This window comes from Tiliqua scincoides, chromosome 14 (genome assembly GCF_035046505.1).
Source record: "Tiliqua scincoides isolate rTilSci1 chromosome 14, rTilSci1.hap2, whole genome shotgun sequence".
Taxonomy (NCBI): Eukaryota; Metazoa; Chordata; class Lepidosauria; order Squamata; family Scincidae; genus Tiliqua; species Tiliqua scincoides.
Genome location: NC_089834.1, coordinates 7,636,408 through 7,661,133, shown reverse-complemented (window position 1 = coordinate 7,661,133; position 24,726 = coordinate 7,636,408). Strand labels below are relative to the sequence as shown.

At 47.2% G+C, this 24,726-nt stretch overlaps 1 protein-coding gene and 1 pseudogene across 3 annotated transcripts in view; both read left to right on the top strand.

Moving 5' to 3' along the window:
• The window catches only part of TBX1 (T-box transcription factor 1), a 50,577-nt gene extending 28,290 nt beyond the window's left edge, over nucleotides 1–22,287 (top strand). For 2 of the 3 annotated variants that reach the window (XM_066609777.1, XM_066609776.1), the window contains 4 exons: nucleotides 1,227–1,382; nucleotides 11,126–11,193; nucleotides 13,503–13,603; nucleotides 21,725–22,287. In XM_066609777.1, coding sequence (XP_066465874.1) covers nucleotides 1,227–1,382; nucleotides 11,126–11,193; nucleotides 13,503–13,603; nucleotides 21,725–22,170 — 771 coding nt within the window. In that variant the 3' untranslated portion in view covers nucleotides 22,171–22,287. The remainder of the gene's footprint in view (nucleotides 1–1,226; nucleotides 1,383–11,125; nucleotides 11,194–13,502; nucleotides 13,604–21,724) is intronic. The other variant, XM_066609778.1, reaches the window with a different exon arrangement.
• LOC136635038 (5S ribosomal RNA) lies at nucleotides 10,790–10,908 on the top strand (annotated as a pseudogene).
• Nucleotides 22,288–24,726: the final 2,439 nt, after the last annotated feature.

Below are 24,726 nucleotides of genomic sequence, written 5' to 3'. Positions count from 1 at the left end.
CCGTCCTTATTCACGGGCTCCACATCCATGGATTTGAATATCCGTGGACACCAAGCCCACAGCTGGAGGCCCTCAGAGGACCTCCTGGATGTGCGCATAGCCTCCCTGCACCTCAGAAGGCCTCCTGGGGGCTTCTAAAGGCATTTTCAGTTTGCTAGAGCCCACTTGCAGATTTCATGATCTGCAAAACTTGGTATCCTGGAATGGATCCTCTGTGGATACTGAGGGCCTCCTGTACTTAAGTAGACATACATTGCTTGCACTACAAAATGTATACAATGGCAGTGCACGCTCAGAAGTAAATCCCCATTGCTTTCAGTGGGACTTACTCACAGGAAAAGGCATTTGGGATTGCAGTCCTAATGAAGAAATTGAAGGTTTCTTTAAGTAGTTGATAGCCCTACTCAGAAGCAAGTCCCATCAAGTTCAGTGGCTTGCAGCACTGTTCTGTGCATGCTTACTCAGAAGTAAGTCAAACTGCATTCAGTATCTAGTAGGGCATGCTCTCAGGCACTCTCAGTGGGGCTTAGTCCCAGGCAAGCAGGAATGTTGCTTCTTTTTAACCCAGCCTGCTGCACAAGTTGTACACACTTGGTCCCTGTTGTGTATATGCAATGTTGGGCAGAAATGACTTAAACCATTTCAACTACTAGAGAATTAAGCAATGGGAGAGTTTCCAATTCAAATCAACGGAGCTGCGACGTGATCAACTTTGATAGAATTGACCCCTTACTTTAATACTATCAGACAACATATATCTGGAACTTAGCTAGGGGTGCCGACATGCTCTCAGACTTAGCTTTTATTCATCTAATATAGAGGAATGTTGATCAAAATGATTGGAATTTATCCCCAATAACCAGAGCATCTTTAGCGAAAGGACCAATCAAGTCAGAGGATAGATAACAAAATCCAGTTAGATTTCCCTCTCTCTTGCAAAGGCTTGACCTTTGCAGGCAAATAATGTTTTAACAGCGCTTTTTAAAAAGCAATCCACCCAAATGATTCATGCCATGAACTGTTAAACCTTGCAGAACTCAATCCAACCGTCTCCTCAAAGACAGCAGCACATCCATGCGCCACCCAAGCCCCCAGTCTGCCCCCACCCTGACACTGTGCAGTTGGGTCTCTCGCGTGGGGTATGGGGCTCTCCTCTCTCAACATAACTGTCTTACAGCAATAGAATGAATCAATTATGATTTCAACTTGCTCATTTTATCATTCAGATCATTTTGAACTCCATGCACAGATACCAGCCCCGCTTCCACGTGGTCTATGTGGACCCCAGGAAAGACAGCGAGAAGTATGCAGAAGAAAATTTCAAGACCTTTGTCTTTGAGGAGACTCGCTTCACCGCTGTGACCGCGTACCAGAACCATAGAGTGAGTATCTGGAGTTCATTACTGAGACACAAACCTTCCAGTACTTCATTTATCAAAACATACACACCCAAACCCTCCCCCTCTTCCAGCAGCATGATGGATGGAGGACCGGAAAAGAAAAGGTGGAGGGTGAGGGGAGGGAAGAGATTGTTCAGAGCAGTCAATCAACTGATGCTTAGTGAAAATCAAAAACAAAACAAAGACCCACACGGCACTTAAAGGTTACGTGCTCCACCATTTAAAAATCAATTTAGATAGGATGAAATGAAATGAATGGGATTGAACGGTTGAGGAGCAAATACGGGGTTTAAAAATTGCTTGCAGCCTCCCCTTTTTGTTCATCTGTTTGGGTAATATAAGTGTAAAGTGGGGTATAAGTGTTGCAAAGAAAGCAAATTAAGATAATATATCATACGGACCTGAATAAATTGCATGGCACAGATTTGAATCGTCCTTCAATGGAGGGGACTGTAGCGTGCTGGTAGAACATGCAGAATGTCCCAGGTTCAATCACTGGTAGCATCTTCCAGTCGGGTTGAAAAAGACCTCACGAGCCTCATCCAGCCTGCATGAACAATACTGAGGCCCAAATCCTATCCAAATTTCCAGTGCTGATGCAACCCTAATGCAGCACTGACGTAAGAGGACAAAAGTTCCCTTACTTGGAGGAGGCCCCTGTGACTGCACCTTCACTGCAGGATTCATTAGCCATTAGCACAGCTGCATCAGTGCTGGAAAGTTGAATAGGATTGGGCCCTGAACTTCCTATATTCCTAACTTCTCTTTTGCCCAGTAAGCGAGGAAGTAAACGGAAAAGTTGGGAAAGAAAGCTGTACTGTTTATTTCTAGTTTGGCCCTAAAGGAGTTTCATCAGGTCCTTTCCAGAGCTCTGAATTGCTTCTGTGGAACCTGATCCACAGCCTATCTATGCCAGAGAACTTGCACGTGGACCAGATAATTTTGGATCACAACTACCCCAAACAAACTCAAGCAGAAGTAATTTCTAATGACACTGGCAAGTACATTGTTGTGATTTATTGTTTGTTGTTAAGGGTGGGCTTTTATCCCACCCTTCCTCCAAAGGGCTCAGGGCAACCTCCCCCCCCCCCCAGCCTTATAACAACCCTAGGAAGTAGACTAAACTAATATATAATTGATTGGGTTTGGGCCACCCAGTAAGCTTTATGGCTGAATGGGGATTTGAGCTCTGGTCCGCCGGTTCTTGTGCAAATCCCGACCATAATATAATATTGCCTCTGTATAAGTCTATGCCATAAGTATGTGGCTGTACTTGTTGTAAGAGGCGACTAAACAGCCACCGGGTAGATGGGACTCGTCAGCCTGGGAAGGCAGCTCATCTGAGAGAAGGAAAACTCTGATCCCAAACCTCCACTGCCTTGTGGCTACATCCAGTTAAGGAAAAGGCTTCAGGAGTCAACCTCGAGGCAAAATCCAGAGCCGGAGTCCCTGAGGCAGTTCATGGCTGAACACAGTCACGTTCTGGCAACTCCTGCGACGCCGCTGGAACCAACCGTATTGGCTTCTGCCTTTCCATTGGACCATTCCAGCGACGTGGAGAGGGGGGATTTGCTGCATGGGTAACAGTCTATCCTCCATATCTACTTTAACCAGGCTTCGCGCACTGGAGAGGACACTGTTCCAGAACCACTATTCAGAGCGCGATACCATAGTCTTCCGAGACTGAAGGATGCCAACTAGTATAAGTCTATGGTGCGGCCATACTGTATCCACTTCTGGTTGCCACACTTGAAGAAGACTATTGCAGAGTTGGAAAAGGTGCAAATTAGGGTGACCAAACTTATCAAAGGGGCTGGAGCACCTTCCGGACAAGGAAAGACTCTAAAATGTGGGACTTTTCAGTTTGGGGGGGGGGAGGGAAGGCAATTAAGAGGGGCACATGGTTGAGACTTATAATAGTATGCATGGTGTACTGTAGAGAGAGACAAGTCTCTCTCTCTCTCTCTCTCTCTCTCACACACACACACACACACACACACACACACACACCCTACCCTCTGATTCTGCCCTAATTATACCCTCAACACACATCTCTCTGAGAAAGAGAGCTTATTAGAATCTGGGCTTGTCCAATAAAACTGATTGGCTTTAGGGCAAAGAAAAGGAAATATAGTACTTCTTCACACAGTGCAAAGTTAGCCTGTGGAATTCCTTGCTACAAGATGTGGCGACAGCCACTAGTTTGGATGACCTTAAAGTAGGATTGGGTAATTTCAGTTCTTACAGCCACAAAGGATGTATTTTAGCCTCAGAAGACTTCTGTCAAGTCAGGCAGAGAGAGAAAGAGAGCAATTCGCTCAAGATCACCCTCTCCTAGCAGACATTTGAACCGGTAGCCAACTTCAACACTAGCACCTTGACTTTCTTTTCTTCAGGAAGTGGGGTGGAACCCAGACGTGGATCACAGCCTGACCCCATGTGGGTTGCAACTGTGGCCAAATAGGTAGAAAGATGAGGAAGAAAGGTTATCTATTATACTAGCTGAACTGACAGAGATAAGGAAAAAAAGGGACACATGAACACACAGGGCTGACCAGGACCTTCTGCTATCTGAACCCCCCAGACTTAGTCTTGTGCCAGTTTACATAAGAACAGCCCCACTGGATCAGGCCATAGGCCCATCTAGTCCAGCTTCCTGTATCTGACAGCGGCCCACCAAATGCCCCAGGGAGCACACCAGATAACAAGAAGACCTGCAAGGCATTCTGGGAATTGTAGTTAAGAACATAAGAACAGCCCCACTGGATCAGGCCAGAGGCCCATCTAGTCCAGCTTCCTGTGTCTCACAGCGGCCCACCAAATGCCCCAGGGAGCACACCAGATAACAAGAGACCTCATCGTGGTGCCCTCCCTTGCATCTGGCCTTCTGACATATCCCAGTTTCTTCTCCTCCTACTCCCTGGATTAGAATAGGTTGAGCAGGAAGGAGTAGAAGAAGTGTGGAGGAGAGGAGAGTGGTGGACTAGTGTTTTGCATGGCAGAGGATGATGGACAGTAGAGGCATGTGGGTAAATGGAGTAGGCAGACCCCCCTTGCTAATCTGGTGCCTGAGGCAACTGTTTCAGTAGGTCTCATGAATGAACCAATCTTGGACACACACATATGCTAAAACTGTGTCCCAGTGCTTGAATTACAGAGGAATAATAATAATAATAATAATAATAGCAGGTATTTATATACCGCCTTTCTTGGTCTTTATTCAAGACTTTATTCAAGGCGGTTTACATAGGCAGGCTTTATTTATATCCCTTATTAAATAGGGATTTTTACAATTTGAAAGAAGGTTCTTTCTTTCAAGAACCACTACATTCAAGGTGTTTCATTCCGATCTGGCTTCACATTCTGGCCTCCATCCTCCCACGCTCAGAGCAGATGGAATAGCTCGGCTTCAGCTTGTCAGCTGCTTCAAGGTCGCCCGGTGCCGGTGGCCTCGAACTGGCGACCTTGTGGATGTTATCTTCAGGCAGACGGAGGCTCTACCCTCTAGACCAGACCTCCTGCCCTTAGAAAGGAGGAAAGGGGGGAACTAATAACATCCACATACCTTACCCCCTGATTCCACCCTAATTTTACCCACATCACACACCCAACCATCGTCATCGAAGAGCAATAGCTAAAAGACAATCTCGAGTGGTCAGGAAGTATAAATACCAGTGCCAGGTCTAGAAGGAAGAGCTATAGCTCAGTGGTAGACCACTCATAGTAGATTTGGGATTCCATCCCTGGCATCTCCTGATAGGGCTAAGAAAGATCGTTGTCTAAAAGCCTGAGGACCTGCTGCCAGTCCATGTAAACAATGTTGAGCTATCGGAACCATGTAACTGGACTCTGCAAGGCAGTTTCTTGAAGCTGAAGACTGTGATTCCAGGAATCACACAGACTCTTCTGACTGAGGGTGCAATTGCTGTCTGTAAATCTAACCTCAAACAAAAATAGTAGTAAACTAAAGAGCAACCTGGAGGAAATGTTTGCTTCTCACAGCACCAGCTCGGTGTAAAAGCCAGAAAAATACATTTCCCTTCCAATCAAGGAAAGTGAGCATTAGATAATTTTGACACAGAGCTCGTCGCAGCAATTCATTAAGTGGCTGCAGAAACACAATGCTTGAACACCATTGCAAAGCAAGAGTGGTCAACCCCAGGAGGTCTTGGAACTATTCTGCTCTGAACCCCAAGACCCAATTAACCCTGGCAAGGCAAGATCTAAAACTTGTAGCTGTAGTTACGTGTTCACACATGTTTATAAGCTGCGTGTCAAGTTCCCCGTCTGTTTGCCTTTGAATAGTGACCTTTTGGAAAATACAAGATTGCAAATTGTTGTGTTTCTGGTAGATTCACACTTTTCAGCTGAGCAGTTACAAAAGAGTGGCAGGTGCTAAGAACCCTTCCCCAGCAACCAGTCAGGAAACTGTTATGTTTTCATGTTTTCATGTTTTCAGCATGTTTTCCTTAGAAATACATTCCATTGTGTTCCGCGGATTTAGGGCCCAATCCTATCCTATTTTCCAGTGCTGGTGCAGCCATACCAATGCGGCATGCACTGCATCCCGTGGTGGGCAGACAGACCCAGAGGCCTCTTTAACATATGGGAACATTTGTTCCCTTACTTTGGGGTTGCATTTTGGTGTACTGGTGCTGGAAAACTGTGTAATTGGGCCCTTATTTACTTTAAAATGTGCCTAAGCCGTTTTTATGATCCCAGTGAAGGGCTCACCAAAGCAGCATGCAGCCCATATTGTGAAGCCAATTTAAAACAGAAATTAAGAAAATTCACCAATAATCAGAACTTACTCGGAAGGAAGTGTGTATGTGTGAACAGGGCAGTGTATCAAGAGACAACAGCTTTGAAACGAAAAGGGATCTCTGCTTTATTAACTGTTTGACTGGATCAGCAATGAAATCCATCCTAACAGAATTTTCTGTGCAGGTCCTTGGATAGAGGGTCATGAAGCAAGTAGTTCATTCCCCCCCCAAGCCTCTGTGGGAGAGCTCCTCCCAGACTCTGAACTGGAAGAGGGTCACTACTGTCCCATTTAACCCTTGCTTCACACTTGAATAATGTGATAGACCTGCCTAAGGGAGGTCGTGAATGAGATTGCAATCAGGGTCAGCATAAAACTATTTTTTATATTTTTATACCCCCCCCCTTCCTCCAAGGTGCTCAGGGTGGTGTACACACTTCCTTCCCTCCCTGTTCACAACAACCCTGTGAGGAAGGTGAGGCTGAGGGAGAGGGACTGGCCCCAGGTCACCCAGGAAGCCCCATGGCAAAAATGCCATGTAGATTATGCATGTGACACGACAGCACTATGGGGGGGAGCTGTTGCAGCGCATGTCTACTTGATTCAACCTCATCAGGAAAGAAGGTGACTGGGGCTGCTAGCACAGCCCGGACGTCCAAAGAAGGTAGATCGGACAAGGAAGTCACTGAGTAGAGACCGGCAGGCAGCAGCGAGTGGAGAAGCTGCTCTGTCTTGGTGTAGGGAGAGACAGCAGTACATAACAGCCGACCCTGGAGGAATTGGGACTTGCAGAAGCAAAAACAATGCAATAGAAAGGTCAAAAAAGCTCTGAAGCTCTGGCTTAATTAGGCAGGTATGTAATTACGTGGGATGAGTGGTCCAAGAGCTACACTTTGCAGAATGTGGGGTTACATCAGGTTTACAGCAATGTCAGGGTTCATCACAGTGAGATATGCTGAAATCTGTGTCATAGCTAAGGGGGCCAAAAATCCAAAGTGCCTTTCTAAGTCCTTCTGGGAGGAGGGGGTTAAAAAAATTTTGTGCCCCCAGATGCGAAGTGGCATAGCTACACCACTGGCTGAAATCCCTCTTGCTCCAAACCTTGCAAATAACGGACTCTAGGAATGAATAGAGCCTGCACATCTGCACATACAGTACATGCTGTGAACCTTTATTGTTGTTGTTTTATTACAATAATTATCAACTGTTGTTGATAACAATAATTATCCCTTATTCTTGTTGTTATTGATGATGAAAAGTAGTAACAGAATCATCATCACCATCTAATCTGCAAATACTATACTGTAGTTTGGTTCAGTTTCCAAGCCTGCGCTGCTAGTGGATTGATATTCATTTGTTCTAAGAAAACATTACGTACCATAGGATAGATTGCTACCTCTGCAATAATTCCCATATTTAAAACGAGCAGACAAACAAAATAAATGCAACAGGAAAAACTGTCCCAATTGCTGCCTCAACAGCATCTGAAATGGTCTCTGTGCGAACCGGGGTGCTGTGCCTTTAAGAGGCTCCCGCAGCCCTCCCAGGCTGGCATTCATCTGATGGCTTTGGACAGCTGCTCTTTCTCTCCTGCTTTCTATCAGTTTGACCTCTAAGGCTGGGACTGTCACTGGGGGGCTTAAAGTTTGTTTTTCAACCCATTCCGGAAACACACAATCACATACTTTTATCCGTGGATTTGCTTAGATATAGAAAAATGCCCTGCCTTTTCCCCTAGCGAATGAAATAAACTCAAGAGTTGCTTTCTGGGATGATGTGTTGGGGGAAAGTACTCTGGATGGAAGGGGCATGTAGTATGGCATCTTCTTACAAGTGTATTTGCTCTGCTGACAGACTCCGGCTTAGGGCTCTTTTCTCCTGGTGCCTTGAATTAGTGTTACATAGAATCCAGTTCTGGGGTTTGGAACAGAAGGATACCACATGCTGGAATTCCAAGGCGAGGAGCAAATGCCCATTAGAGCAGTCTCCCCAGTTGTCTCTGTGGTGCGTTGAGCTTTTGAAGCGGAGCCAGAAGGGCAAGTCCTTTTGATTGGGAAGCTTATTTATTTAAGAAGTTTCTATCCCGCTTTTAAAGTGGAATTTCCAAAGCAACTTACAGGCAAAGATTAAAGCCACCATAAAAAACAGACTGAATACAAGAAAGTGGGATCAGTAAGCACCATTAAGCTGTTATGCTAAAATCAGTATGAAGGCATAGAAAGGAATATTAAATTGGCACCTAAAACCAACCAGACTAGGCACCTGGCCTGGAGCGTGGGTGGAGAGATCATTCCTCAGTCATGGCACCAACACCAAAAAGTCCCTTTCTCTGGTCTTATCTCTGATGGTACACATTATACCAGCAAGTCATGTCCTATAAACGTGTGCCTGATGCAAGGAAGTGTCACTAGGATGCATGTTCCTTGTTCTGTGTCCCTGAGGCATCTGGTGGGCCACTGTGAGATACAGGAAGCTGGACTAGATGGGCCTTTGTCCTGACCCAGAGGGGCTCTTCTTATGCCTGTTATTTAAGGCAAACATAGGAAATGGCACCTGGGAGTTTGCAGGGGAGAACTGGCAGGTGGGAGTGAGGTTCTTAACTTTTCCCAAACCCACTTATTTTTCCCCCTGAAGCTTCTAAGCCCAGATTTTTTTTCCCCCACTGCATCTGATCTTGGAGCTCAGCTAGGAGGAGAATGTTATTTAAAAGGGTAAAAAAGGGGGCAGGATTTTTTGGTAGAGAATCAGTAGGCAGAGAGTGGATTTTAGCAACCCTGATTTTACCCACAAACACTCTCCATGAGGACCGCACAAGGTTGGGAGCTTCACTCTCAGACACTGTCAGTCTGAGATTAGCTGGTCGCTCAAAGGCTGGGTAGGAATTGTTTTCTGTCATCCAAATTGACCGTGGATGGCAGTCTTTTTGCTACCCCAGACTGGCAATGGAGGGTCGCGGTGTTCAGTTCGTTTCATGTTTTAAAAATTGGTCACTTGTATTTAATAAGGTAGCCCAAGTTAAACTCAAGCCACAGTCTAGTGTCTTCATTCAGGGGTATGAGAGTAAATAGACTACAAGATGGTAGGGGAGTGGCAGCAAGGTGCTGGTCTCTTGTGGTCTTATGTGCTCCCAGAGGCATCTGGTGGGCTGGTGTGAGATACAGGAAGCTGGATAGATAGGCTCTGGGCCTAATCCAGCAGGGTTCTTATTTTCTTATGAACCTTCCTAGGTGTTCTTGGGTGCCATCATCTCTAAGCCAAACCTACCTAACAGGTAGGTTGCTGCTGTGAGGACAACCCCATGTGTGTTGACTTATCTAATGTAGAAAAGAGAACAAACAAAATATCTGGATGTAGGTTGAAACCTTTCAGGTACATACTTCAAACTTCAGCAGGAATCAAGATTAGAGATTCTTTGTTTACTCTTGAACATCAATAAGTTTGATAGTCAATGCACTGGTCTTCCCCCGACCAAAAGAAATTCTCTTGTCAACTACCCCAAGCTGATGCCAGTTTCCCCCTACCTATCAGAATTCATCTGCGTCTGCACAGAGCCAGTATGAAGAGACGAATGTCTTGCAGTAAAATCTCCAGCTTCAACCTTCCCCCTTCCTCTGAGCTACCAAGTTCAGGGCATTTCCCACTAACAGGAATCAGGCAGGCCTGTCTAAATACTAAATTTACACGTAATCCACAGGGATGTGCAGAATTAGGCATGAACTCGGAAGGGACAGCCCAATCCTTTCTCTGCTGTCCTTTCCTGAGTTATAAAAAAATGGATCCATTACCACATGTGCACCCCCTTGCATTTGATGAGGGTTGAATGCGCTTCTGTATAGCAAGTCCTCACTTAAAATCATCTTATTATAAAGTTGATGAGGGGGGAAAAAGAGATTCCCAGCCAGGGCCACTGTTTGCATGTTTTTCCCAGGTCCATACCGGTTTCCTGCAGCCCAGAAAGCTCACATTTACCAGTATTTCAGTGTTTAATATTAGAAATGTTTTGGGTCTGTTTTGAGAAGTGATTTTTTTGTGTGTGTGACCAGAAATATGCCGTAGGAACGTAACTCTTCTTGACCTAGATCACTTGGTCAATGGTCAAGTTGGTTTTGTGATAAGTCATTTTGCGTAAAGTTGCCATTTCCAAGATCCTCTCTTTAAGCGAGGGCTTGCTGCATTTGGGAATGTGTGCAAAAGGTCATGCAAGGCTGCGCTAGGCCAGCTCCACACAGGTTTGCTGTCAGCCTGCCTGGCAGGCTTGTTGTAAAGATGAAATGCAATAACCCATGCATGTGACCCTGAGCTCCTCAGAAGATTTGCATTCCCAGGGTATAGTGGGAGGGGGTCTACCAAGACCTCCAAACACCTGAGGTTGCATATCAAATGTCGTCCGTCCGTCCCTTACCCAGCAGGTTACCGGCTGCTCTTTCACCTCCTGCTGCCTGGATTTGAAAAGAAGGAGGTGAATGGCCCAGAAGGGAAATTCAGAAGGGATAAGAGTGGTAGGTTAGTAGAGCATCCCCAACATCTTTTTTTCTTTTTCTTTTTTATGGTCTTGGTGGAGTGTGACTTGGTGGAGGGTATGCATGTGTCATAATAGCACTCCAAAATTTCCCAGCTTGCACAAAACATCAATGCAACTGTTACCCTGCACATGCCCAATCTCATCTGATCTTGGAAGCTAAGCAGGGTCAGGCCTGGTTAGTACTTGGATGGGAGACCGCCTGGGAATACCGGGTGCTGTAGGCTTCTACCATAGTCTTTCGAGACTGAAGGTTGCCAACCATCTTCCTATACTGAACACTATCTCCTGATCTCGGAAGCTAAGCAGGGTCAGGCCTGGTTAGTACTTGGATGGGAGACTGCCTGGGAATACTGGGTGCTGTAGGCTGATACCATAGTCTTTCGAGACTGAAGGTTGCCAACCAGTGCCCCACAGACACTCACAAGGCTCTCTCTTTTTCAGATCACCCAGCTGAAGATTGCCAGCAACCCTTTTGCTAAAGGATTCCGGGACTGTGATCCAGAGGACTGGTAAGGCTGCAGTTCTCCTCCTCTTCCTCTGTTCAGACCCCTGATGCATTGCCTGCATTGAAGCGTGTTTGTAGTTTACGGAGCAGATCGAGACATGCCTGTGCATGGCCAGAGGGGAATCTGCTACTGGTTTCCAGAACATATAGACTGCATTCTCTGACATAGTGGTACCCAAAGCAATGCATAGGAAAACAGAACTAATGATGGGCCCAGATCCAAGTTGAGCAGAAGGCAGAATTCTAGGAAGGGCAGCTTCCTCTGTTACTGACACGCTTTGACAAGAAAGTCCTCCGCACCAGGTAGGGTCAGACCCAGATTTTTCAGCACTTGCAATAATATACCAGATGTCACCCATCCTTCTCCAGCCGTACATTGCTCTCTGCCATTCCTCCTTTACCCATTTCCTCAATGTGGGAAAGGAAGATGGATACTGAACCAAAGTGTGGAGAATGGTGGTCTAGAGAGATCCTCTAGCCAACCTTTCTCCTTTATATCTTCCTCTTCCAATCTGTTCTGGGAGCTGAAGGAGCAGTGGAGACAGGCAGGCATCACCCCACGCTTTGGAGGTGTCCCATGCCGCTGCTGTCCGAGCATGGAGTTGACCCTGTCAAGGAACAGCACCAAATGGAGCACCTTGTATGCCCTCCTGCACACCCCTGCATCCATTTGGCCCAGAAAGGGCCTTCTGGAAGCAATTAGCAGTGTCATCACATCACCACCAACTATTTTCAGGTGCTGCACCAGTAGAGAGCAGGGATCACAGTTGTTGAGGCTGGATGGTGTGTGGAGGCCCACATAAATGCAGCACATTGGGCAAGGAAGGTTCTGCCCTAGCACCAGGGGCAGTCCTCTCTTCTATGCAATGTAAGTTCTGGACCTGACAACCAGCTTTAATTTTCAGGTGTCTTTTCTTACCTGAAGAAATTAAAGGTCCAGCCCTGTTGAAATGGTCCAGACATTTCTCCCTTAGCGGACCACAGCCTGATGATCACCAACCCTTTGGCGGCAGGCTTCATTAGAACTTCATTTTTAGACTGGAAAAGTGAATTTTCAGCCCTTGAGGCTGTAGAAGTAATATATGTGGCATACTTGAGGTGCATCATTGGAGCCCAGCTTCACAAACAGCAGATGAGACAGTAAACCTACATCTAGGCTACATCACTGCAGATGGCACTTGAAGGCTCATTCTGTATTCCGACACATATCCTGTTCTATGGCACCTGAAGGCTCATTCTGTATTCCTGCACACATTCTATATGCCTGCGCATTTTCTAGTCTATGGCACTTGAAGGCTCATTCTATATTTCTGCACACATTCTATATTCCTGCACATTCTATATTCTTGCACATATTCTATTCTATGGCACTTGAAGGCTCATTCTATATTCCTGCACACATTCTATATTCCTGCACATTCTATATTCTTGCACATATTCTATTCTATGGCACTTGAAGGCTCATTCTACATTCCTGCACACATTCTGTATTCCTGCACATTCTATATTCTTGCACATATTCTATTCTATGGCACTTGAAGGCTCATTCTATATTCCTGCACACATTCTATATTCCTGCACATTCTATATTCTTGCACATATTCTATTCTATGGCACTTGAAGGCTCATTCTACATTCCTGCACACATTCTATATTCCTGCACATTCTATATTCTTGCACATATTCTATTCTATGGCACTTGAAGGCTCATTCTGTATTCCTGCACACATTCTATATTCCTGCACATTCTATGTTCCTGCACACATTCTATTCTATGGCACTTGAAGGCTCATTCTACATTCCTGCACACATTCTGTATTCCTGCACATTCTATATTTCTGCACATAGGAAGCTAGACGACAAATATATGGACCAGTGATGCAATTTATTCAGTAGTTCTAGCCTTGACCTGCTGTATGAAGTAGCAGAGTTGAGAAACAAGTTTACCCACCTCAGGCTTAAATCTCAGAAAGCAGAAATGTTCCAAGTTCCGGGAGGGTTTATTTCCAAGGTGTGTGCTTTTTCCATCGTAATGGGGGGGGGGGAGTGCAAATGAAACATAAGCATTGGAATGTGTGTTAACTTACTTGAATGATTTAGTGTGCACATTTTTGAGTTTCTTAGTGTAGTCTGTGTTTTATTTTTGGAACGCCACATTGGATGAATTGCACAGAGAACAAGTGTCTCTTGTTCATTATTGAAGTTCTTCTGTTTCTCTTAGCATAGTCATCAGTCATTAAAATGCGGTACATTCTGCTCTCTCTCTCTCTCTCTCTCTCTCTCTCTCTCTCCCCCCCCCCCCCCCCGTGTTAGGCCCAGGAATCACAGACCAGGAGCTTTGCCTCTCATGAGTGCTTTCGCCAGGTCCCGGAATCCAGTATCTTCACCAGCACATCAAAATGGGACTGAGAAAGGTGAGTTTCCATCCTGGAGACAGGGAACACATAAGGTTGTGACATGCCATACTATGGTGAGACTTTCTAGAATAAGGGTGTCAAACATAAGACCCGTGGGTCAGATGCAGCACCCAGAAGCAATTTATCCAACCCCCGTTATAATTGGGCTCTCCCAGCTTGATAATTGGGCTCTCTCATCCCTTGAACAAGATTTGCACATTTTCTCTTCTGTCATTTGCAGCAAATGAGTTTCTATGCAAGAACACGGTGCTTATTTTTGGCCATCACCTGCTTAATGACGTCACTTCCTGCTTAACGATGTCAGTTATGGCCCTCCGCAGGCACCATGAGTGCTAATTTCGGCCCTCTGAATGAAAAGCTTGACATTATTGTTCTGGGGTGGGGGGGGGTTTGTCATGTCAGCCTGTCACAGTAACATGCAGAACAAGAATCTTGTGACACCTTAAGGACTGTTAGATTTATTGTGCTGAAAGCTCATTCATCTGCTGAAGGCCACAAAACCTTCTGCCACAATAAATCAACTTGCCTGGTGGTTGCCCACAAGAGTCTTATTTTGTCTGTGCGTTTGCTGCTGTGAAGAGCAGCCTTGAGAGTCGGGGATATCCTGCAACCTTGTGGTAGGGATTTCACCCAGTAAAACTCTTCGAGTGAACATTTGGCACGGAGAGCAGTGTGACACATCGGAACCTAAAATTAAATGTGATTAACAGCCAGATCTACTAACTAGTTAAGACACAGTTCTTGGAGCTTTGCCAGTCTGCTTTATAGACTTCAAGAAAAACATCTCCCAAAGTGAAAGCATCTAAGTGCACCCAGATTGAAAGGGTTTTTGCTGCAGCCTGATCTGGTTATTCTTCTGGAATTTGTTGTTATGTATACACTTGCAGCACCTCCATCCCAGACACTGATTTGCTGGTACAGCAAGTTTGGAACAGGCTATTTTGTCCCATTTAAGCCAGCAGGAATCACAGACTGTTCCGTAATACAGTAGCTCCCATTCCGCACTCTCAGGCTCTTGCAGGAAACAGGTTTCCACAAGCCAACCGACTGCTCTGGGTGCACACAAAATCCTTCTGCTTCTGGGGGAGCAAAAGACCCTGTCCAAAAATCTGTAGTGCACACGAAATATCCTACCTTGTTCAGCAGTGTGCTCCAAAATGGCCCATTAGGCATTGTTCAGGGCTGGCTCTTTCATGACGCTGAGTAAGAGCCCAGTCCTATCCAATTTTCCAGGGCCAGTGCAGTGGGGTCAGTGGGATGTGAGCTGCATCCTTTGGTGGGGAGGCAGTCACAGAGGCCTTCTCAAGGTAAGGGAACATTTGTTCCCTTATCTCTCGGCTGCATTACAGCTGCACCAGTGCTGGAAAGTTGGATAGGATTGGGCCCTAAGACTGCTGCCTTAGAGCCCAATCCTAACCAACTTTTCAGCACCATTGCAGCTGTGCTAACAGGGCATGTACTGCATTCAGCAGTGGGAGGGCAGTCTTGGAGGCCTCCTCAAGGCAAGGGAATGTTTGTACCCTTCCTTTGTGGCTGCATCTGCACTGGAAATTTGGTTAGGATTAGGCTGTGGGGTGGCAGCTTGATGTTTATATGGGGGGGGTGTCTGCCTGCATCTAACTGCCACATCAACCCTTCCTTGATGCAAAAGAAGAGCGGAAGAGGAAGAGTTGAGTGTTGGCCTAGAGCAGTGATGGCGAACCTTTTAGAGACAGAGTGCCCAAACTGCAACCCAAAACACACTTATTTATCGCAAACTGCCAGCACAGCAATTTAACCTGAATACTGAGGTTTCAGTTTAGTAAAAAACAACTCATACATTCACATCTTTTACCTACTATTACTTGTAACCCTTAATGAACTTTTCCTCTAGAAATTTGTCCAGTCCCTTCTTAAAGGCATCTAGGCAAGTTGTCATCGCTGCTTCCTGTGGCAAAGAGTTCCACAGACTAATTACATGCTGGGTAAAGAAATATTGGCAAGGAGGGGGTGGCTGCAAGATCTTGCCACTGCTCATTTTCTCAAACAAGAAAGTGTTGTTTTTTTTAAAAGCCCCACCCACAGAAGTGGGCTCTAAGTCTGTAATCCCAGCCACTCCTTCCTAGGAGTAAGCCTCATTGACTCTAATGGGGCTTACTTCTGAGTAGACACGCACAGGAGCAGGCTCCAAGGCTGCAATCCCAGGCACCCTTTCCTGGAGTCAGCCTCATCCACTGTAATGGGGCTTACTACTGAGTAGACACACAGGATGTCTCCTCTGCTATGGAGGAAAAGCCTCTCCTGGCACTGAGTGGGGAGCTGCTCAGGGAAAGTCAGCTGCAAGGGCTCAGAGGAGGGTGGCTCAGGATTGGCTGGTGGTCAGCCAGTGAGGGGCCGTGAGCCATTCCAACTGAAAAAGCCAGGAGCCTGCTGGATGCTGATTGGCTGAGCCTGCTGGAGAGTTGGGGAAGGGAAAAACAGGGACCTTAAGCTTGCAGAGCGGGCAAAATTGAAAAGGGAAACCAATGCAGGGCAGGTGGGGGTGAAGGGAGAGGAGGGCAGTGAGCTCAGGGGGTGGAGGGAAGCAGCCTGCCCTTCCCACACACAGGGGCACAGCTTCAGCGCCCCTCTCCAGGCTGCCTGGCTCAGCGCTGCGTGCCCACAGAGACGGCGCTGCATGCCCCCTCTGGCACGCGTGCCATAGGTTCGCCACCACTGGCCTGGAGAGTGTCATGCAGGAGATGCTCCCCTCTCCTTCACACTTCCTCTTCCACTTCATTCTTCTTTGAACTCGGGGAATGGAAAGAAAAGCAGACAAAGCAGTCTGCTGGTTCTGAGAGATGCCAAGGCAGGAAGTCCCTCTGTGTTCAGTGGGGGTTACTAACAAGTTATGATGCTCTCAACTAAAGCATCAGTTTTGCCATGACCAAGACTCTTCCATGCCAATTCCTTCATGACAGAAAGGATCACCTTCCCAACTCTTAGCAACCTCTGCCCTCAGTATAAAATTCGTAGTAATAGAAGTGCAAATGTAATTAGAACTTCAAATATAAATTCAAGCAAATCGTCAACTGCAAGCCCAATCCTAACATGCCCGGGAGCAGGCAAGCCACCTGGCCTGTGCTGCATTCAGAGCAAGGCTGGGCCAGGTTGCAGCACAACTTAGAGTAAGCGGAATACTTTACCCTTACCCCATGTCATGAAGCAGCTGCCCCTATGGGACTACATGCATCTGCACCACCTAAAGAGGTGGCACAGATCTGAGTCGCCAGGTGTAAGGATCTGGCCCAAGTGTCCACCCCCTCCCAGGCCCGCTTCTTCCACCAGCCTGCACCGGAATGTCCCCAGACCACCCTCCCCCCCTCTCCCCAGACCCCTGCACCAGCCTGACTTGGCCAGCCCTGGATTCGGCCTCCCGACTCCTAAGGTGGTGCTAAACGTGCCTAACAGCACTTTTGCAACACGTCTGGGCCACCACAAGGGACTTGCACCAGCACAAGGGCACATCTGATTTACATTCTCTGAATATTTAAATTGTAAGCCACCTTGGGCATCTGCTTTCAGCAGTGGAAAGGTGGGGTAGAAATCGCTCAAATAAATAAATAAATAACCTGCTAACTGGATAAGAGGCACTTTTTTCAAGTGGGTGCTCCTCTTTTATTCAGCAGGGGGAGAGTAACTGGCCCTCCTCACCCCAGCAGTGTCCTTTCTAGTGGCTGCCTGCTGGTGTTTTGCATCTTTTAGACTATTAACCCTTTTGGGACAGGGAACCATTAGTTATTTGATTTTTCTCTGTAAACCGCTTTGTGAATTTTTCATTGAAAAGTGGTAATAATTAATCAATCAATCAATTATTATTAACAGTATTTATATACCACAATTAATTAATTAATTGATTGATTGATTGATTGATTGATTGAAAACAACAATAATAATAATAGTCAAATAGTCAAAAAAAATTTTTAAAAAAACCTGAAATCATCAAATAAGAACCCAGACCTACTGTAATTGTTTTATACATTACTAAGAAACATTTACAAGTCGCTTCGTTTAGACTCATTTGTCTTTTTCGTCCTGAATATTTATCTTTGAGAGAAGCACAAATATTGCTCCCACTGTTGGACTTAACATCCATTCCCATCAAAGGGCCAAATCCTATCCAATTTTCTAGCGCCTGTGCGCTAGAATGGGGTGTGCACTGCATTGTGTGGTGGGGAGGCGGTCACAGAGACCTCTTCAAGGTATGGGAACATTTGTTCCCTTACCCCAGAGCTGCATTGCGCTGCACCAGTGCTGGAAAGTTGGATAGGATTGGGCCCTGAATAGGGATTCCTTTTTTGTTCCAAAAACCATTTTTCTTAGGACTAATCAATAAAATGCAGAATCTCCAGCAAGCTCTTGAGTTCTCCAAAACCCATCTTTGGACTGGATGTTAGGCAAAGCAAAAAAAAAAAAGGATGAAATAATCAGTTGGATTGATGTAATAACTCCTGATGTCCACATTGTCTAGTGGTCCTAAGATGAAATGCAAGAAGAATTAGGCAGATATGTGTTAATTTAAGTCACTAGATGCTAGTTATAATCTCAGGGCTTCTGTAATGATGGACATTTTTACAACAAACAAAGCCCACCCAGTTACTTTGTTCAGTCCAGTGTGAAGAATTTTTGCTTTGCCTTCTATTCATGTTTGATTTTCCACTGTATTTTCCAGGTATTTACCTGGAATACCTGATTTTCCAGGTATTTATCTCCAGCTCCCAACAGTTTCACAATTAAGGATGTTTTGCATACAGCACACCCTGTACAATGTAAAACTCAATGTTCAGTAGTTGCATTTAACCTCCTGTAGAACCCAAGTACACATCGGGAACTATTCATTGATTCCTTTTCCATTACCCAGAATAAACAGTTGCAAAGAGAACTACCCAGAGGCCCTTTTCCCCAGCACACTCCAGGCCTCTTAAAATAAAGAGAAGGTCTCTATTTGTTTAGTGTTATGCAATTGCAAAAATTTCAAGCGTGTGCAAACTTGTCACTCAACTCGGCTCTATTTATCACAGTCAGAATGTCTTGTCCCAGGAGCATGGATTTCAGCTGAACACAATGTTAAACACTTCATTTTGAGCTGCTTTTCCTGGCATTCCTCCTCCTTTTCTCTGTTAACATAAGATCTTTGCGTTTTCAAAAAAAAAAAAAGCTTTCCTTTTGTTTCGTTTTCCTTTAAAAACATGGTGGCATTGAGTGGAACGGTTTCTATAGGTGTGTGTGTGTTCAGAAGGCATTGCCAGTGTGACTTTTGAAGGCAAAATAAAACACTCCACACCCCACCCAGAAAATCTCAATGTCCCCTTGAATCATCCAGCACACTAAACTACATTCAGAACACAAAATAGGATCGGAAATCACTCAACTGCTTTCTCTTAAAGGGCAGCTTATTTTTCCTCCCTGGGTATTTATTTTTTATACTGCCCTCCCTCCAAGGAGCTCAGGGTGGTGTCCATGGCCCTTTCCCTCCTTGTGTCCTCACAACAACCCTGTGAGGTAGATGAGACTGAGAGTGACTGGCTGAGTGGGGATTTTAACCGGGATCTTCCAGGTCTAAGTCCAATTCCAGAACCACTACACCAGGGGTGCTCAATAGGTGGATTGCGATCTACCGGTAGATCGCAAGGCAAAATGAGTAGATCGCGGAGTGCCGACCCCCCCCCCCCCCCTTTCAGGTGCCTCTGGGAGGAAACGCCGGGAGTAAGGCCCATTGTACTCAATGGGGCTTACTCCAGGTAAGTGTGGCTAGGATTGCAGCCTCACAGCCTAATCCTAGGCATGTCTACTCAGGAGTAAGTCCTGTTATACTCAGTGGGGCTCAAGGTACACCAACATACATTATACACATAAATGTTATATGTTACGATGGCGCGTACATTGTAAAAAAAACTCTGGTAGATCTCCGGGCCTTGCTGGGTTTCAAAGTAGCTCTCGAGCCAAAAAAGTGTGAGCACCCCTGCACTACACCATCCTGGCTGTATCTAGTGCTGGAGATAGTGTGCCTCTCTGCTCGAGCTTAGGCGCAGCTCCAACAACCCCAAAACCATCATTGGGTTGAAAAGTCTCTTTTGGAATGCAAAAGTAAACGGGTCTCTTGTTGAAAAGTGGTATAGAAATACTGTAATAATAATAGTTAATACTCTGGGATGAACCTTGGGTCTGGGCAGTGTCTGCCCATCTCTGAAGACCAACAGAGGTGATGGTCTCAGGTGGTGGGTTGGCAGAGAGCACCCACTTCTGTCCACCCACCCCACCACTCCTTTTCTGAGTCCTTGGATTCAAAAAAAGAAGAGAATGGGAAAGGAAGTGTGGAGGAGAGGGGAATGATGGGCTAGAGTAGACTCTTCCGACTACCTCCCTCTTCTGCTACATTTCCTTCTTGGAAAGGAGGGAGAGGAGGAGCAGCGGCCCAGTCTTGTGCTTGGATTCTTCACACCCCAGCCACAGAAGACTGAGTGTAAGAGCCTCAGGGCCAGCGCATGAGTGTGGCTGTCCTTGTGACGGAGGTGAGACCCATGCGTCACCCTATTGCTTCTTGCACTCACGCTTCTTCTGTGCTGTAAAAGTGGCAGGGACGGAACACCAATGGTCCTCATGCGAGGAGCATCTAGAGAAGAGGCCTTCAACAAGCGGGTTGAAGCTGGGTCGTCGGGGGGGGGGGTCCCAACATTGGCTCCTCAGCCACTTTTGTTTGAAGGCTCAATTCTGCACACCTTCAGTGGGCTCCAGGGCTTTGGATGTCCTGGAGGCTCACATGCTGAGTACGTCTGTATATCTGCAGCGTGGTGAGTCTCTCTTTGAACCGCTGAGGCTTTAAGCAGAAGTTGCTTTGACTTTGCATTGAATTTCTCTCCACTTTGGAGATGCAAGGGAGGGCACCAGGATGAGGTCTCTTGTTATCTGGTGTGCTCCCTGGGGCATTTGGTGGGCCGCTGTGAGATACAGGAAGCTGGACTAGATGGGCCTATGGCCTGATCCAGTGGGGCTGTTCTTATGTTCTTAACTACAATTCCCAGGAGGCCTTGCAGGTCTCTTGTTATCTGGTGTGCTCCCTGGGGCATTTGGTGGGCCGCTGTGAGATACAGGAAGCTGGACTAGATGGGCCTATGGCCTGATCCAGTAGGGCTGTTCTTATGTTCTTAACTACAATTCCCAGAATGCCTTGCAGGTCTCTTGTTACCTGGTGTGCTCCCTGGGGCATTTGGTGGGCCGCTGTGAGATACAGGAAGCTGGACTAGATGGGCCTGTGGCCTGATCCAGTGGGGCTGTTCTTATGTTCTTAACTACAATTCCCAGGAGGCCTTGCAGGTCTCTTGTTATCTCGTGTGCTCCCTGGGGCATTTGGTGGGCCACTGTGAGACACGCGAAGCTGGACTAGATGGGCCTATGGCCTGATCCAGTGGGGCTGTTCTTATGTTCTTAACTACAATTCCCAGGAGGCCTTGCAGGTCTCTTGTTATCTGGTGTGCTCCCTGGGGCATTTGGTGGGCCGCTGTGAGATACAGGAAGCTGGACTAGATGGGCCTATGGCCTGATCCAGTAGGGCTGTTCTTATGTTCTTAACTACAATTCCCAGAATGCCTTGCAGGTCTCTTGTTACCTGGTGTGCTCCCTGGGGCATTTGGTGGGCCGCTGTGAGATACAGGAAGCTGGACTAGATGGGCCTGTGGCCTGATCCAGTGGGGCTGTTCTTATGTTCTTAACTACAATTCCCAGGAGGCCTTGCAGGTCTCTTGTTATCTCGTGTGCTCCCTGGGGCATTTGGTGGGCCACTGTGAGACACGCGAAGCTGGACTAGATGGGCCTATGGCCTGATCCAGTGGGGCTGTTCTTATGTTCTTAACTACAATTCCCAGAAAGCCTTGCAGGTCTCTTGTTATCTGGTGTGCTCCCTGGGGCATTTGGTGGGCCGCTGTGAGATACAGGAAGCTGGACTAGATGGGCCTATGGCCTGATCCAGTGGGGCTGTTCTGATGTTCTTATGTACTGGACCTGAAACCTGGAGGTTTCTGACTGATTGCAGAGTTCCGATCAGTGGAGTGATGCTTGTGCCTTTTCTCCCTCCTCCTCCCCCTCCTCTGGCACACTTTGCAGATGCAGTTGACAGCCGGAGGGAATATGAGCGAGAAGCGGCCGGCGGGACGCCCCTCCACGCAGACCCTGCGCACCAGCAGCTCATGTCCCGGGTGCTGAGCCCAGCACTCCCGGTGCCTGGCGGAGGGGGCCTGGTTCCACTGACCAGCCCCGCAGGAAGCCGACCCAGCCCCCCACAGCACGAACTGCGGCTGGAGCCCCCCGCCTCGGAGCCCCTCCACCACCACCCCTACAAGCACCCGGTCTCGGCCTACGACCATTACCTGGGAGCAAAGAGCAGACCAGCGCCCTACCCTTTGCCCAGCATTCGGGGACACGGTTACCACCACCACCACCACCACCACATGAATACGGCAGCTGCCGCCGCGGCAGCAGCAGCGGCGGCGGCCGCAAACATGTATTCCTCTGCAGGAGCTCCCACCAATTACGACTATGGACCAAGATAACGTCCCTGGCAAAAGGCCCTCCGGCTTTCTGCATGGTTTGAATTGCTCGGTAGCATATATATAATTTTTGGGAAAGCACTACCTTGCTTCAGCAAGCGAGAACTTCAGCAGGAGCTCACCCTGAAACCTCCATTTTTTCCGTGAAGGGTCCTTCCTCTCTTGCACGAGCCTTCCTCTCTTCCACACCTCCCCTCCATGCACCGTCAGACCAGTCAATCAAGACTCGAGTTCCTTCTTTCTCTGGGAGGACAAAATGTTCCCGCTTCAGTTGGCAACGAGATGCTTCGAGTCCAGCATGAGTGTGGTGGATGGAGGCCAGGACTTTCTCTGGGGCATTTCACACCAATGTCCACCATAGTTGGAGGGTGCCACCCCCCACCCCACCTCCCTGGCACATGGATTGGCAGCTGCACTTTCCTTAGCTTTATAAATGAAGCCATATGTTGTATTTTTGTCCCCTTGCTGCTGTCATCATCATAACCACCTCCAGCATCTCCTTCATTTTACCATGTAATTCTTGGCCTGTCCCAAAGTGCTGGATGCATGCTGTTTATATAATACTGCCACAAAATAGGTGCGTCGGAACGCAGCCTTGTCGATGAGGCTGCAAACCCCCGAAGCACAAGAACCAAAGAGGTCTGACCGGCAGTAGGAGATAAGCTGGGTCTTCAGTGGTGCAAACACACCCACCCGTTTTAAACAAAGCACAATGGATGCATGACAACCCTGTGTTGAATGTGTTGTGTACAGGGCCAGCCCAAATACTCCCTGCACCCGAGGCAGTGCGCCTTGGTCAGGACCCTGCCATGCCAAATACTGCCCACGTACTCAGTGATACACCAGCACTACATTTGCCTCTCCTTCTCTTCCTCCGCTCCCTGGATCCAAACAGGAAGAGGGGAATGGAGTGGAAGAGTAAGTGTGGTGGAGAGAGAAAGAGGAGTTTGGAACAGAAGAGAGAGTGTGGAGGAGTAGAGGGGTGGGCTAGAGCGTCGGAGACACTCTAGCCCACCACTCTCTACTCTGCTGTAATTCTCAATTTTTATTTACTGCACGTCAAGGAGGAGTGGTGCTTCTTTGCCTGCCTGGAACTGAAAAGCAGTGGGTGCAAGTGGGGGATGATGGGGGGGGTTGTGTCTGGTGTCCTGCCTCAGGCCCCCCCCCCCAAATATCTGGGATGACCTTTGTGCTCCTGCAGCCTGCCTCATGGATCAAGTTGCATTTGAGCTTCACATTAACTGGGGGCCAGGCTAAGACCTCACAGCAACTGAAGCACTATACCAAGTGTAGCTTCCCTTTGTATTGCATCTTACTGCCCCAAATGACCCCCCGTCCTTACTCGTTGGTGTGACAGCCACTTCTGCCACACCTCCTCCTCTGCCCACTCCCTGGGTTAAAAGAGAAAGGGAGCAGAAGAGGAAATGTGGTGGAGGGAGAGAGGTGGGTTTGAGAATCCACCTTCGCCCACTGCTCTTCTCCCCACTTCTTTCACTCTAGACTTGTTCTCCTTTCCCAATAGAGGGAATGGGAGGAGGAGAAAGAGGACGACAGAGGTGGGCGGGCAGATGAAGATGACTGACCTCTGTCAATTTGGCCCCTGTAGCAGTGGACTCAGTTGGCCTCATAGGTGGTCTGGCCATGTGCTTTAACAAATGTATGTGTGATCCTATCACCACATTTAGCAGGAGAGAAAACAGAGAGAGAGAGAGCGAGAGTCAGATCAATCACACCAACTTCTATCTCACTTGGGACACAGTTTCTGTGATGACGCCACACTGGATCCCGAGGTGCAGGTTCACCCCCAACCACACATACACACGAGCTTTTCTTTTGCTGGGCCAAGTCCTTTAAAAGACCTTTGCCATCACTTAAATTGGGAAGCACATGGCACTGACCTCCTCCTGATGCCATCAGGGTCATGTTTTGGCAAACCAGCACCCCTAGCTGTTGCGTGTGCTCCAGATTGATGCTTTAGCTCCCACACAACTTTCCCAGGTCACAAAGTTCAACATCGCTGTGAAATTACCTGGATCCAAACTTCCGCAAGCCAGCCTCCTTCCCTGACAAGTGCGCTCTCATTTTCCATAATGACAGCTTAAAGAATATATTTTGCTATCAGAAACCCCATCTCACGCAGACGTACCCAGGCTTTGGGTGTGACTCTGAAGCTTCCGCCCTCCAAATTCCACAGGCTTCTTCTTGCTCTCTTCCAAGTACCCCCCAGGCCTCCCTTCTCCTCCCCCCCCCACAAAATGTACAGTGTTACTACCACAGGGTAATAATGTCTCTGCCATGTTCTGTAGTAAGATCTCTGCCTCCTCAAAGGTTTGGCAGTACTAAGAAGAGGCCCAGGCAGAAGCAAACCTGCCCTCTTGTGTAGGAATCTGGATCGATGACAAAATGTTGTGTAAGAAAAATGCATTTTTTTTTAAAGTGATATTTTTGCAGTGAATTGTGAATGCTTTCCAGTGTCTGACTGAAGCTTACATTGAATTCTGTTCTTGATATTGTCTTCTGCACATGGCTAGACAGCTCGGAAATGTATTTCCTCGTGTC